This window comes from Propithecus coquereli, unplaced genomic scaffold (genome assembly GCF_000956105.1).
Source record: "Propithecus coquereli isolate 6110/MARCELLA unplaced genomic scaffold, Pcoq_1.0 Scaffold241, whole genome shotgun sequence".
Taxonomy (NCBI): Eukaryota; Metazoa; Chordata; class Mammalia; order Primates; family Indriidae; genus Propithecus; species Propithecus coquereli.
Window position 1 is genome coordinate 686,200 of NW_012147964.1, and position 16,073 is coordinate 702,272.

A 16,073-nucleotide genomic window follows, 5' to 3' on the forward strand; every position below is an offset into this window, starting at 1 on the left:
TGTCAGCCAATACCATCACACAGGGCAAGGTAAAGTGAAGACATGTGACAAACGAACTCCTTTGCACAGATTTGTCGAGCAAGTGGGAAGGGCAATTTAGGGAAGAGAGGCAGAAAGTATTCAAACCAATTTTTTAAGAGCATTTTTTTTCTATGTTTCTTATTTTGCTGGTTTCAACTTCAAAAACTACTGTCTGGTTTCTGATCTGTGGACTTTTCTAAAGTCATTGCATCCCAACAGAAGGGAAATTATAATCAGCCCACACATCAAAAATAGTAGTATACGCGTTAGCTTCTTCAGTACTAACATGTACAGCTTCATGGTAGCATGTATCAAAATGTTCAGCAGCACCAACTGCCAAACCGGTGTCAGTGAATAGTACAGTCGCTCTGAAACAGGCAGCGCACCGTGAAAAGAAAGTTGCACCGATTTTGCACAGTTTTAGTCAAGGGATCACACTCTATCCATTATGAATGGGATTGTTTTAAGCTTATATAAGAAAAATAAAAACCTAATATCAAAAAGTAAATTAAAGTTTGATGCTACTTCAACGAGGAGACTTTTAATGTTGGTGTTATCGTGCTAGAGGTTAAAATTTTAATCTGCTTAAGCAGATGCAATTGTTGCATACCCAATGAAAGACGTAAGGTATACACTGATAGACAATACACGCCAGGAAAACAATATGGCGACTACTTGACTTTTTAGTCCCATGAGTTAAAGTCATGTTTACAAATATCCAATCTGTTCAGTCAATTCAGCAAGTGTGGGGGGAAAGGTCAGTAGTGACTGTTTCGTTGACAACTTGAAAAAAGCATAAAAACGGTTCAAGCAATAACCCAGCGTGTATCTACTTTACAATTGTCACCATTAATGAGTCAAGGGAATATATGTTCATCAACCATTACCTATGAACCAGTAAGTCAAATACAAAGGGGTGAAGTAAATTAGATAAAATAAATATGTTTTAGCTCAGTTTTTCCTTCCTGTTAGAATAACAGAAGCATCGCTATGATTGGTATTCTTCTAAATGCTATATTTCAAATGAAGTTTGACCAAAAACATACTCAAAATTGGTCAGCTGAAAAGCTGGGTACTGTGTGGTCATCTTATTTTTAATAAAACCAGTATTCTGCCCATTATACTTTCAAGAGAAATATAAAATGGAAAGAAAAGGTTTTCTTTAAAAATAAAGAACTATAATTGATCCCATCTGCAGGAAGTCTTTATTTTCAAATATAAATTGTGTGTCTTTATTTTAAAAGTACTTGTTGCCACGTTCACTTTCAAAACACTATTCTGAGCAAGGAGCAGCTTTCCTTCAAAAAAAAAAAGAAAGAAGCAACAAACTTTCCTGAAAAGGGGCCTTTACCAACTGTTAATGGAGGTAGGGTTTTTAAAAATACAGTAATTAGAGCCATAAAATAAAATTCAAACCAAATCCTAGAGAAGAAGCAAAGTATATTCAAATGGAAACAACAATATAGATTCCTACAAACATTTTTCACAGAGAATGAATCTTTTTTCTTCTGAGTACCTAGGTTTTCCAGTTAAATAAATTATCCATCACAGGTTTACTGACTCAACTGAAAGCAATTAACTTTAAAACTTGTTACATTGCACTAACTGGCCAAAACCCAGTGTAACTATTAAACATGGTGGCTGTTAAGAAAACCCACAGAACTCACACCAAAAAAGATATTCATTACCCCTTTTGTTTTTCTGGAAGAACAAAGCAAAGCTCCCCCAAGAATTTGCTCATACAAGTGAAAATAAAATAAAAGCAGCTTAAAATGGATACAACACACCTTGAAATTTATTTCCAAGACCGAGAACCAAAAGTGAAGCATTTTAAGAAAACGGAAACAATGTAAATCCAAATCGAGTGGGATAAACAAATTCCAGCTACTTTGTAAAAGCTGTTCTTCACAGCTTAGCAATCATTTTGATTAAATGAAATCAGACCAATTTATGTTCATTTTCTATTCTTTCCCAAAATGTCCTCATTCTCAAAAAAAAAAAAAGTGCACCCAAAACCCAGCACTTCCTGGCTCCGTCAACTTTTCTCATCTCTTTTGAGCTATTTCTCAATTCTCCAAGTAGATTCAACTTCTTACTGTAAGGGAAGAAGGCACTTCTAAAGTAAACCATCTGTCACTCACCTGGAAAAAGTATCCAAATTATAAAAATCTGAGATAATTTATTATCGAATTTAGAATTTAAATAAAAACAAAGGTTCATTTGCAAAGGCCTTAATGGAAAAAGAGCATGCATTCAAAAACTAGAAATGAAGACAAATATATTTATCTACATGGGCACTGGCAGACACAATTTAATTGTTGTCTTTACTCATTGTAAGACATAACCCACCCTACATTTTTTTCATTCACTAATCACTGAGATACCAATATTCAAGAATGGAAAATTTAATATTGGGGAAAAAAAACCTACAATTTAAGCGTTTCACTCACTCCCTTCAGAAAACTAGGGCGGGTTTTGTGTAAAATGTTAGTATACTTAGAGACTTTTACAATGCACATTGGCTTTTTTTTTTTTTTTTTTTTTTGAGACAAAGTCTCACTCTTTTTGCCCAGGCTAGAGTGCCGTGGCGGCGTCAGCCTAGCTCACAGCAACCTCAAACTCCTGGGCTTAAGCGATCCTCCTGCCTCAGCCTCCTGAGTAGCTGGGACTACAGGCATGCGCCACCATGCCCGGCTAATTTTTTCTATATATTTTTTTAATTGTCCAATTAATTCCTTTCTAATTTTAGTAGAGACGGGGTCTCGCTCTTGCTCAGGCTGGTTTCGAACTCCCGAGCTCAAACAAGCCGCCCGCCTCGGCCTCCCAGAGTGCTAGGATTACAGGCGTGAGCCACCGCACCCGGCCCACATTGGCTTTTTTAAGAAACAAAAATCATGTTCCACTTACTGGTTCTGTGATAAAATGATCACTGTGTCAATAACATTGTCAGCAGACTTTGCAAATGAACAAACAAACCTTGGCTATCAACCGGCACATCTCGTTGGTACCAAAAGAACTCTTGAAGTTTAAAACAATCTCTTTTAATTCAGAACAAATGTGCCAGCGTGCAACAAATATTGTGCGACACTCCGTGAGACGCCGACGGATACGAGCTGCACGAAAATTGCTAAATCCGCCTGCAGAGCGGTTCTGCACAAATCGCATTGCAGGCGAAGGTGGGTTCTGCGCGGTTGGAAGCTGTTCCTTGGTGTCAGTTTCTCAACGCGGCCGCAGTTTAGAGTCGCCAGTGCATCAACTCCATCTAAACAGTGTCCGAACAGCCTCCGATCTCCAGCAAAACCAAGATTTTCATAGAGTTTCAAAGCAGACTATTTGTAACTTCTGTTTCCAAAACCACCTCGTCACAGCCTCCGTCAACCATGGCATGCGTAGCTTTCTTAATGAGTTGGTGCCCATGCCATTTCTCCCGTATTTGGGATCCGCGGCTAGCGCGGCTGCACGACCTCTGCGGAGCGTCTGCTTGCGCGTATCCAGCTTGCAAGCGACGGCAGCCACACGCGCCCGGCCAGGAAGCGCAGCTGTGGCCAGTTGCGGATGAAGTATCTGTAGGTGCAAATGGAGCAGGGTTCCGACGGATCTTTGGTGATCAGTCTCATGCTCGTCTGTCTTCCTCCTCCTCCTGCTCGGTGCCCTCATCTGGTCCTCTGCGGGGCTGGGGCCCGCGGCTCTTGCATTATTGGGGAGGGAAGGAGAGGGCCTCCCGCCCGAGTGCACCCCGGCTCCTTTGGTTGCAGTCGCTCTGGGGCCCCCATCGGGGGTGGAGGTGCTGCAGGTCGGGCTAATCGATTCGTTTAGCTGCGAGAGGCACCTATGCGCCTTGGTCGCCGCCCGCCTTCATGCCCCTCATCGTCCTCTCCTCGCTGCAGCAGGCAAGGGCGGCCCCACCGGGAAGGCGCAGCGGGGCTCGGCCGCCGCGGGGGCCGGAGGTGCTGGTGGCGGGAGGAGGCTGCTAGGCCCAGGCGGTACCTCCTCCATCCCCGCTCCGGTCCCCGCCGCCGCTGCCGCCATTCCCCTGCCTCTTTTTTCTACATTATTTAAAAGGAAAATGCACAAAGCAATAATATGTGTAATAGAGCACACAGTGTATAAAGATGCAATGTATAAAAATGACACTATAAAGGGTGAGGGACAGAGACATATAGGAGCAGAGAGTTTGTATACTATTGAAAATAAGTGGGTATTATTTACACTAGGCTATAATAAAGTTAGCATTTAATTGCAATCTATAAGGTAACCACTAAGAAAATAACTGGAGAAAAAAAAAAACAGAAAAGGAAAGAAAAAGAAAACCAAATTGGTACCTTACAAAATATCAACAAAATGCAAACCAATGTATTCATGGAGGAAATGAAAATAAAAACATATGCCATATAGAAAGCAAATAGCCAGATGGCAGAAGAAAATCATTTCTTATCACCAATTGCCTTAAATGTAAATGGCTTAAACTTGGATTAAAAAAAAAAAACATGATTCATCTGTCTACAAATAGCTCGCTTTAGATACAAAGACACAAAGAGGTTGAAACTAAGAGGACAGAAAAGGATATTCCATCCAAATATAACCCAAAGGAGAGTTGGGGAGGTTATATTATTGTCAGACAAAATAGATTTTAAATCAAAAAAGTTCTAAGAGAATAAGAAGGGCATTATATATTGATAAAAGCTTCAAAACAGCAAGAAGGTACAACAATTATAAACACATAACTAGCAAAGGAGCTGCAAAATATATGAAGAAAACTGGACAGAATTGAATAAAGAACTAGACAGTTCTAGAATAATAGTTGGAGACTTTAGTACACCACTTTCAATAATGAATAGAACACCAGATTAATAAAGAAATAGGGGACTTGAACAATACTATAAACCAATTAGACCTAACAGACATACAGAAAACTCTATGCAACAATAGCAGAATGTACATTCTTCTCAAGTACACGTGGCACATTCTCCAGAATAGACCATATACTAGGCCACAGAGCAAGTCTAAATAAACTATAAAGACTGAAATTATAGGGAATATTTTTTAATCACAATAGAATGAAATTAGAAATTAGTAACAAAAGGAAACCTGGAAATTTTACAAATATGTGGAAATTAATCAACACAATCTTAAACAATCAATGTAACAAAGAAGAGGTCCCATGGACAGTTAGAAAATACTTTGAAAGAAATGAAAGCAAAACCACAACACACCAAAAGGTATAATATCCAGCAAAAACAGTGCTAAGAGGTAAATTCATAACCGTGTAAAAGGCACACATTAAAAAAAAGCACAAAGACTTCACATCAATAATCTAACTGCCCACCTTAAAGAACTAGAGAAAGCAAAGTCAACCCAAGCTAGCAGGAAAAAGGTAAAATAATAATAATAATAATAAAGTTTAGAGCAAAGATAAATAAAATAGAGAATTGAAAAACAAAAGAGAAAATCAGTAAAACCAAAAGTCGATTCTTTGAAAAGATCAGTAAAATTGGCCAACCTTTAGCTAGATTGACTAAGAGAGAAAAGATTCAAATTGTCAAACTCAGAAACGAAAGTGGAGACGTCATTACAGATCTTACCAAAATAAAAAGGGTCATAAGAGAATACGATGAACAGTTCTATGCCAACAAATTAAATAACCTAGATGCCTTCCTGCATTCCTATCCTTCAGAAGCCTTTTTATCAGCAGTTATCTGCGAAGACACACTTATCATGGCGAGAGGAGAACCATGAAGACACTTTTCTGGACTGACGCAGTACTCAGTACTTTTCCACTTCTAGCCCTTCTCTTCTTCCTCCCCCAACCCCCAGGTCCGTAAAACCACACAAGCTTTTCCTTCACCTCCACATCTGTCCCAAGTCACCAGACCCTCACGAGTGCATCCTTCGGGGGGAAAATGAAACCGGGAAACGTTGGTGATTTCTCCAGTTTAGTCTATTGCTCATACTATCACACTAAGTGATTTTAAAGGCTTGATTGTTAGTTTCATTTTTGGTTGTTGTCTTAACTGGCTACCTTGACACCTGGCAGCTCAGCTTTCTCCTGCTCAGCTGAGCTTCTGACAAATTGGTGTAACAGGCAGGGTCATCAGTGGACTCAATGGCTAATTTTGTGTGTCATCTTGCCCGGGCTATGGGGTGCCCTGATATTTGCTCCAATGTTATTGTGGATGAGTGTGGGGAGGTGTTTCTGGATGAGATTAACATTTGAATCAGTGGACCAAGTAAAGCAGATTGCCCTCCCCAATGTGGGTGGGCCTCATCCAATCTGTTGAAGGCCTGAAGAGGACAAAAATGCTGAATAAAGAAGAATTCACTCCTTCTGCCTGACTGTTGTTGACCGGGGCCATTGGTAGTCTCCTGGCTTCAGGCTGTACCATCGGCTCTCTTGGGTCTCTAGCCTGCCAACTGCAGATCTTCTTAGACTCCATAATCTTGTGATCTGATTCCTTATAATAAATCTCTTTATTATGAGATGGATGGAGGGAGGAGGAGAAAGAGAGAGAGAGAGACTATATATTACCTATCCATATATCTATGTGTCTATATCTATATCTATATTATATATATACCGAACAGAATGATTGCTGGGTCATTTTTAATTTTTTTTTTTTTTTTTTTTTTTTTTTGAGACAGAGCCTCACTCTGTTGCCTGGCTAGAGTGCTGTGGCATCAGCCTGGCTCGCTGCAACCTCAAACTCCTGGGCTCAAGTGATCCTCCTGCCTCAGCCTCCTGAGTAGCTGGGACTACAGTTGTGCACCAAGATGCCTAGCTAATTTTTCTATTTTTAGTACAGACGGAGTCTTGCTCTTGTTCAAACTGGTCTTGAACTCGTGAGCTCAAGCGATCCTTCCCTCTTGGCCTCCCAGAGTGCTAGGATTGCAGCCATGAGCCACCATGCCTGGCCCATTTTTAATTTTTTAAGGAAGCTCCATACTGTTTTCCATAATGGCTCCACCAACAGTGTGTAAGAGTTTCCTTTTCTCCTCACCTTCATCAATACTTATCTCTTGGTTTTTTTTTCAATAATTGGCACATAATAATTGTACACATCTGTGGGGTACAATGTGATGTTTCAACACATGTATAAACTGTGTAAGGATCAAATCAGGGCAATAGCTTATCCATCAGCTTAAATGTTTATTATTTTTTGTGATGAGGACATTCAAAATCTTCTCTTCTTGCTATTTTGAAATATATAATACGTTATTGTTCACTCTAGTCATAGCCAAATTGGATAAAAGACCTAAATGTAAGATCTGAAACTACAGAACTCTTGGAAGAAAACATAGGTGGAAAGCTCCCTGATATTGGTTTTGCCAATGGTTTTTTTTTTTTTTTTATATCAAAGCAAAAGCTCAAACAACAAGAGGAAAAACAAGTAAGTTGGACTATGTCAAACTAAAAAGCTTCCCCACAACAAAATGGAAAGGTAGCCTATGGATCAGGAGAAAACACTTGTAAACCTTCTGATAATCTGATGAGGATCAATATCCAAAATATATAAGGGACTCACACAACTCAATATCAAAACAAGAAAAGAACAAAAATAACCCAAAACCGATTAAAAAATGGTCAAAGGACCTGAATAGACATTCCTCCGAAGAAGACATAAAAATAGCCAACAGATATACGAAGGCATGCTCAACATCATTAGTCTGCAAGGAAATGCAAATTAAAACCATAAAGAGACATGACCTCACACCTGACCGAATTGGCTATCATCAAAAGTTACGTGTTTTCTGTGGCTCAAAACTGGAAACTCCCCAAATGTCCAACATCAGATCAAAGGATAAATATAGTATGGTATATTCACACAGCAAAATGTTACACAGAAATGACGATGCTCTACCTACAACTTCATACATCTCTAAACATCTGTCTAGTGTCGTCTTTGTCAAGAACAGACTATATAGTAATTTCCACTAGCTGCTGTCCATGAGGAACAGAAGAACAATTTAAAATGTTTTAAATAGGAAATGTATTCTGGACCATGGGACTAACACAGATCGATACGTGGTCACTATTTGTTAAAGTTGATGAAATTTTTAAAATGTCAACTTGAGTCTGAGTGTTTTATTTGTTCTTTAGTTGAAGTATTGCGATTTTTTCTTTTTTTTTTTTTTTTTGAGATAGAGTCTTGCCCTGTGGCCCCTGGCAGAGTGCAGTGACATCATCATATCTCTCTGCAAGATAGCAGAGTCACGCAGCAGAAGCATGCTGGGCCCATAGCTCTCTGCAACCTCAGACACCTGGGCTCAAGCAATCCTCCTGCCTCAGCCTTCCAAGTAGCTGGGACTACAGGTGCGCGCCACCACATCTGGCTAATTTTTCTATTTTTGGTAGTGATCCTCCCCCTCCAGCCTCCCAAAATGCTGGAATTACAGGCGCGAGCCACCCATCCTTGGCCTGGATCTGATCTTTATTTGAAATATTTTTTACAACTTGTTCATCATGGATTTTTTTCTTGCATTTACTTTTTGATTTTTTAAAAAAACATTGCATGGGAATATTTGTCTTGATAATGGAGTTTTAAGATGACCCCTTGAAATTTGCACCTGAGGTACAAAATGCTATTACTCATAATAATAAAAGCCTTGAGTTTCAGCAGGGTCCATGGCTACTCAGACTGAAGACTACATTTCCCAGGTTCCCCCTCCTGAGTCATATGACTCTATGTGGTCATGTGACTAAGTCCTTACCAATGGGTTGTGAGTGAAATTGATTACTTCTCTTAAACGGAAGGACAGTACATGACTTTCACTTTTTCACCTTCTAGGTGCCTCAAACTTGGCCATCTTGTATTATGCAGACAAAGGCATTACCCTTGATGTGTCACGGGCACAAGAGAGAAAGAATTTGGGCTCCTGAAGACTTTACACAGTGTAGATGACATACCAGCCCAGACTTTCATGTAGGAGAAAAGTGTTTATTGTTGCTTTCTTTTGCACCCAACTCTCCCAGTCCTGCTGGTTTGTGGGATGGAGAAGGGAACAGGAATGGTGGAGTGGGGAATGCAGAGACAGAGATGTCTCCCAGATGAAATCCCAGTAACAGGAGGGAAGCTGTGTAGTGAAGGGGGAAGCTCTAAGCTGAAGGGTCTTGGTCCCTTTCTTGTTTAGAGCTCTGGCAATGATAACACCAATTGTGGCAACTTGAGGTTAACCACAGCAAAGAGAAAGAGGAGAGGCAGCTGTGCGAAGAGGAAGCCCGAGTGGGCACCTTCAAGCTGTCCTCAGCTCCCAGGGGCATGGAAGGGAGGCAGAAGTTTCTAAGTGTCTCGTGGGGAAAGAAGACTGCCAAAAATCAGCCTAGTGTACTTGAGGCGCCCCTGAGAGGGTCAAGTGATCTTACTTCCTGTGCCCCACCTGCACCCTGGACCTCTCCCCTCAGCTTTCTGCCCTGCGCAGAGCTCCCGACCCCTGTCACTCAGAGGAAGAGAAATAGCGAGAGAAGTAGGAAGTGAATTGGCAAGGGCAGGGGACGTCTTGTCCACAGCCTCAGCTGTAGAGTCCACAGGTAGGGGAACGTCCTAGCTTCCGAAGGCCTCTTCCTCAAAAATCAAAAAAGATGCCCCCAACCTGCAGCAGAACTGCACAGACTAGAGCGAGATTGATCGATTAGAGCCCAGCTCAAGTCACCCAATGAGTCAGGTGGTCAAGTCTAAGCTCTTCAAGGACATGAGGCAAATCTCCATTGCAACCCAGGCACCTGCCCCCCAAAAGCTCCTTGCTGGGAGAACCAAGCTGGCAGACACCCTCTCTCAGCCACCTGCTATGGACAATCGAAATATTAGTAACAGCGTCACCCACTTATTTCCCCAGACCTGGAATTTAGGGGCTTCCGTGAAAGAAATTCCTTTAGGAGTGGGAATTCCAGGGAGTGCATGCTGATTACCTGGGTCCCAAGGATCCTGGACGTATGTGACTTCCTTCTTTCACCTGCCCACTCCCCAGCCCCACAAATACCATTGGCTCAAGCTCTGAAATCTCTCCTGCTTCCTTCCATCTCCTTGTTAGGCCCCCAGCCTCAGCCCATCCGATGCAGGGCCCACCCTCCTGCAATGCGACCTCATCATAACCTAATGACATGCGCAAAGACCCTGTTTCCAAACGAGGTTCCGAGCGGACACGAGTTAGAACAGGAGGCCTGTTCAAGAATGCAGGGAGGAGGAAACTGATGCGCTATGGCAGATGTTTTTAAAGAGCCAGCTGCATCGGTGATCGATCCATAGTGCATCACTTCCACTCTCACGCCCTCCGGCGGGGCAGTCACCTGGCCCCACCTGACTGCCAGGGAGGTCGGGGACATGGAGAGGAACGCGTGGATATTTGGGGAGCGCTCCCAATTCCTGCCTGCTTGCTGCATCCTTAGTCCCTGGCAGCACACTGTCTAATCCCTAATAGATGTTTTATAAAGGTTTGTTGATTGAATGAATGAATGAACCAGCACCGGGAGGGGGAAGGGAGGAGACAAATGGAAAGATCTGGACGTCCCCTGCCTGTGGGGCAGGGTGGGGCAGGCACCTCCCAGGCCCACCCAGCAGCTGCCCTGCCCCAACCGGGGACATAGCAGGGAGGGGATTTCCCTGCGCAGAGAGCAGCTGGAATCCCTCCCCCGCCCCCTGCCGGACATCCCCAAAGAAGGGCGGGCTGGTGCCCTGCAGGTTTAAACCAGCAGATGCTGAAGCGCGCTCTGAGAGGGTGAAGTTTCCTTCTCTCTTCCTGGCAGCCCTTCGCGTCCCGGCCCTGCCTGCACCGGCTGCAGCCGCCAGTGATGCCCGAGGACGGCTCCGGCTGCTCCGTGCGCCGCCTGCCCTGGCTGTGCGGCATAAAGACTCTTTCTAGCCTGTGTTGTCTTATGGTGATCGGCTCCAGCTTCGTCTGCTCCCTGGTCCTCCTAGTGAGCCAGCAGCAGCGGCCGCAGCAGCTCGAGCCACCTGGGGTGAGTCGAAAAGGAGGGGTGGCCAGGCGGGGTGCACACCTGCCACCTGCTCGCCCAGCCTGGGAACCTGTGGGCTGGGGAACCCGGCAGAGGCGCGGAGAGCGGCGGGGGGCGGTGCGCTAGAGCGCAGACTGACAGCATCGGAATGGGATGGGTTTAAAAGGAGAGAGAGAGAGAAAGAAAGGGAGGAAGGGAAGGAAGGAAAAAGAAAATAAATCAGCCGGGCGTGGTGGTGGCACCCGTAGTCCCAGCTACTCGGGAGGCTGAGGCAGGAGGATCGCCGGAGCCCAGGAGGTGGAGGCTGCAGTGAGTGAGCTACGATCGCCCCACTGCACTCCAGCCCGGGCGACAGAAAGAGATCCTGCCTCTTAAAAAAAAAAAAAAGAAAAAGAAAAGCCAGAGCGACGACCTGCTGGCACAGAGAGAGACCCGCGCAGGGAGGCCAGGCCGGGGCAGGACGCCCCGGGAGGGAACGGGGCATCCCGGGGTGGGAAAAGGTGCGTCCGACGTGGCCGTGGAAGATGACTCCCTGGTGTTTCCCGGGCGGGCTGACTCAGAGGCTGCCGGGGGCTTCACGACGCGGGGAGCGGGGGCTTCCTGGGACAGGACGCGCGGGCCGGGCTGGGAGTCCCTGCGGAGGCCCTGCGGGCCGGGAGGCTGCGGTTCGCTCGCTCCGGGTGATGTCCAGGAAAACTAGGAAGTTCTGAAAGTCTTGTCTTCGACGTTCCCCCGCCGGTTCAAACCTAACTTCCCCTTTAAGAAATCTTTTTTTTTTTTTTCTTTTTAATCGCAAATCCGGGAATGGGATGAGGGTTGAGTAGGAAGGTGAAGCGAGAAGAGAGACACACACCCCCGCACCCCCCTCGCCCACTGGCTTAGGGGGACACTTAAAACCTCCGTGTTTAAGTCCTTGCTCTGTTTTCTGGTCTTTTCTTCCAGTGGGACATAGCTGAGCTCCAGCTGAACCACACAGGTAACCTGGGGCTCGCGTGGGGGCGGGGAGGAGAGACAGAGACAGAGAAGGAGGGACAGAGAGAGAGGGGGAGGGGGGAGCACGTGCCAGAGAAAGGAAACAAAGGCAAGAAAGAGCGAGGAGGAGCCGGGGCAGGTGGTCACCCACTGCGCTGCCCTCTCAGTGCCTCCCCCTGGGTCTGTTCTCTTGGCATCTTCCAAAACCACCAAGACAACAGCCCACCCACACCGTCCTCCGTCCATGCCGCAAACATGAACTGAGTGAGCATCTGGGGGGGGCGGGGGACAGGCACTGTTCCCGGTGCCACAACAGTGAACCAAACAGGCAGAAATCCCTGCCCTCCGGCCCTTCCTTTCTACTGTCCGGGAGATAAAAAAATAATAATAATAATAAGCGAACAAGTCAAATATGTTAGCAACACCAGGTCGAGTCAAAGAGGCAAACTGTGTGTTTTGGAGAGAAATTAAGCAAGGCTGGGGGCAGGGTGCTGGGATCCAGGCATGCCAGGGTGCGGGTTGCTGTTTACATTGGAGGCGTGGGGGAGGGGAAGGGGTGCCGGGAGGGTGACACCGGTGAAAAGACTTGGGGGGAGGGGGGAGGGCGTGAGTCATCTGCCTGTCCAAGGGAGGCTCTTTCCCTCCCTCCCCTCCAACTAACCCTCTCCCTCTTCTGGGCTCCCACAGCTCCTGACCAGAGATCCGAGGTTTGGGTGCTGTGTTCGGCCCATTTGATAACAGAGGGGGCTTTCTTTTCTCTCTCTTCTCTTCGGATCGCTGGCCTTCTCAGAGCCCCTGCTGTGTGTGTGTCTCTTTCTCTCTGTCTGTGATATTTTCCCTCTAATTTGTTCTCGAGGTCTCTCTCTTATGAAAGCGGCTGTACATTCTAGCCCTGCCCTGATTCCGCTCCACGCAACGTGGCCGTGGCTGTGTATGCACAACATGCCTTTCACAGGATACTTCTTTGCCCTGGCGGATGGCCTGATTCTTAAGCGTCCAGCCGGCGACCAGGTGTCCCCCACCACCACCAGCAGGAAACTTGTTTATCTCAGCAAACACCCTCCGATTTGTGTTCAGTGTATTCCTACCAAGACGGCCACTCTGTAGGAGAGCCTGAGAGGACACTTAGGTCGGGGCGTGTGGATCCGGTGGGGTTAGGGTTAGGGTTAGACACAGAGGAAGCCATGGGTCAAAACACGTGAAATAACAGAAGTAGTTTATTACTTACAGACCCCAGAGAGAGGAGGGCCAGCAGGAAGCGGGGAGCCCGCTGGGACGCACGCACACACACACACACACACACACACACCTCAACCAGCGAGTGGGGAGCAAGAGAGAGCATGGAAGGGGATGCATGAGCCAAAGCTTTTATTAGGGTTCAGGGCATTCCCCAAGCGGGTTTCCGGCAGGGAATTGTAATGGTTAGGGGTAGCGGCTGGAGGCGTTCTGAAACTGAGAGTGCTCACTGCGGGGGAAACCACACAATCTGAGCAGAGTATGGGGTGAGTCAACGAGGCTGTATCCAGGGGCCGACCAGGGGGTGGTTGTTGCATACAGCAGGTGTACCGGATCGATAACATTGAGGAACTGGGAGGGGGCAGAGAACTGTAAACTGTCACACACTCAGCCCTGCTTCTGGAGTGAAAAAACTAAACACACTCAAATTGGATGCCAGGCGAGACAGCATTATAGGAATTCACTACACACACACACACACACACACACACACACACACACACACACACATGCTTTGTCTCTGCATCTGTCTCTCTTTCTCCTCTCTCTCTATATATCCCTGCCCCTGTCCCTCTCTGTCCTTGTCCCTTCCTCCCTCCCTTTACATTTCTAACCCTGTATCCCTTCCTCTAACACGCTATCCCTAGACCCCACTCTCTCTATGACCAGGGGGTCCCTCAGTTTCCCAAAACCTCCATCCTCCCCTCCCTGAACCCTGTGCCCCCAGGACCTCGGCAGGACCCCAGGCTGTACTGGCAGGGGGGCCCAGCCTTCGGCCGCACCTTCTTGCACGGACCAGAGCTGGACGACGGGCAGCTGCGTGTCCACCGCAAGGGCATCTACAGGCTGCACATCCAGGTGACACTGGCCAACTGTCCCTCCAGACAGACCACCATGCCCCGCAATGCCACCCTAAGCGTGGGTATCTGCGCCTCCGCCACCTACAGCCTGATGCGCCTCCCCTTCAACCAAGATTGCACCGTTTCCTCCCAGCGCCTGACGCCTCTGGCCCAAGGGGACACCCTCTGCACCAACCTCACTCTGCCGCTGCTGCCCTCGCAAAATGCTGACGAGACCTTCTTTGGCATTCAGTGGGTGCACCCCGGAGCATAGCTCCTGGTTTAGGTTGGTTGTTTGTTTTTTTTTCCCCCTCTGTTTTTCTATAATTTTTTTTTTTTTTTTCTGTTTTATCCTTGGTTTATCTGCCTGCCAGGACAGAAAACAGCTTACCTGGGTGGCTGTGTCTCAAAGCAAAAGATGCAAATAACCTACCCAGTCTTCCTTAAAGCCATCCAGATCATCAAAAACAAGGCAATTTGAGAAACTGTCACCACCCAGAGGCACCTAAGGAGACGTGATGGCTAAATGTCATGTGGGATCCTGGGTCAGAAAAAGGACATTAGGTAAAAACCAAGGAAATATCAATAAAGTGTATACTCTAATTAATAACATATCAGTTTTAGTTCATTAGTTATAACCAAACTAAGGTAAGATATTATCTTAGTCCTTTCCAGCTGCTATAACAGAATACCTCAGACTGGATGCTTTATAAACAACATAAACTATACATTTTTTTTGTAGAGACGGGGTCTTGCTATGTTGCCCAGGCTGGTCTTGCACTCGTGGCCTCAAGTGATCCCCCTGCCTCAGCCTCCCAAAGTACTGGGATTACAGTTATGAGCCACCACCCAGACTGTATTTTCTTTTCTGTAAAACCATGTATATACGCTCTTTTTTTTTTTTAATTGTGAAATTCGCATGACATAAAATTAGCGCTTTCAAAGTGAACAGTTCAGTGGCGTTTAGCACATCCACGATGTTGGGCAACCACCACCTCTGTCTAGCTCCAAAGCATTTTCACCACCCCAAAAGGAAACTCCGTATTCATGAGCAGTGGTTCCTCATTTCTCCCCCTCCCCCACCCCCGTCCCTGGCCGTCACCAATCTGCGTTTCATACCTATGGATTTATCTATTCTGGAGGTTTCGTGTAAACAGAATCATACAATTTGTCCCTGTATCCAGCTTCTTTTACTTAGCGTAATGTTTTGAAGGTTTATCCAAGATGTAGCACGAGTCAGTGCTTCCTTCCAGTTTATGGCCGAAGAATATTTTATTATATGTGTATATCAGGTTTTGTTTATCCATTCACCATTGATGGGTATTTGGGCTGTTTCCACTTTTTCGTTAGCGCAAATAATGCTGCTACGAACATGTGTGTAGGTATGCTGGTTTGAGGCCCTGTTTCAATTTTTTTGGGTATATACCTAGGAGCGGAATTGCTGTATCATCTGGCGATTCTATGCTTAACTTTCTGGGGAAGGAACCACTGAACTATTTTCCAACGTGTGCGCTTTTTACCCGCATTTTTTTTTAATTGGGTTGTCAGTGTTTTGCTTATTGTTGTGTTCGAAACTTCTATATATTAAGGAAATTATTCCTTGAGCTGTAAATGAGTTGCAAGTTATTTTTTTCAGTTTGTCTCTGAATTTTTTTTTCTAGTTTGATTGAGGTATAATTGAAATGCAGCAATTATATATATTGAAGCTGTACAACTTGGTGCTTTGATATACCTGTACTTTGCAAAATGATCTCTGCAATAAAGCTTGTTAACATATCAGCTCATCTAGTTTACTGTTTTGTTTCTTTTTTTTTTTTTTTTTTGGTATGGTGAGAACACTTAAGATCTCTTAGCAAATTTCAAGTATACAATACTGTATTTTTTACTGATGCATAATAAATGTACATAGTTTCAAGGTACAAGTGATCATGTAATGCATTCATTTAACTTGTAAATATCAAATCAGTGTACTTGGAATCCATCACCTTAAATACTTGTCCTTTCCTTATACTAGAAACATTTCAACTCTTCCCTTATAGCTATTTCATAATATACAATAG

The 16,073-nt window shown here is 45.2% G+C and overlaps 1 protein-coding gene across 1 annotated transcript; it reads left to right on the plus strand.

Annotated features, from left to right (window-relative positions):
- The first annotated feature begins 10,801 nt into the window (after positions 1–10,801).
- On the plus strand, positions 10,802–14,287 carry CD70 (CD70 molecule). Its single transcript, XM_012646122.1, has 3 exons — positions 10,802–10,969; positions 11,909–11,942; positions 13,902–14,287. Exons 1-3 carry the CDS (start codon positions 10,802–10,804, stop codon positions 14,285–14,287), a joined length of 588 nt encoding a protein of 195 aa, XP_012501576.1.
- Positions 14,288–16,073: the final 1,786 nt, after the last annotated feature.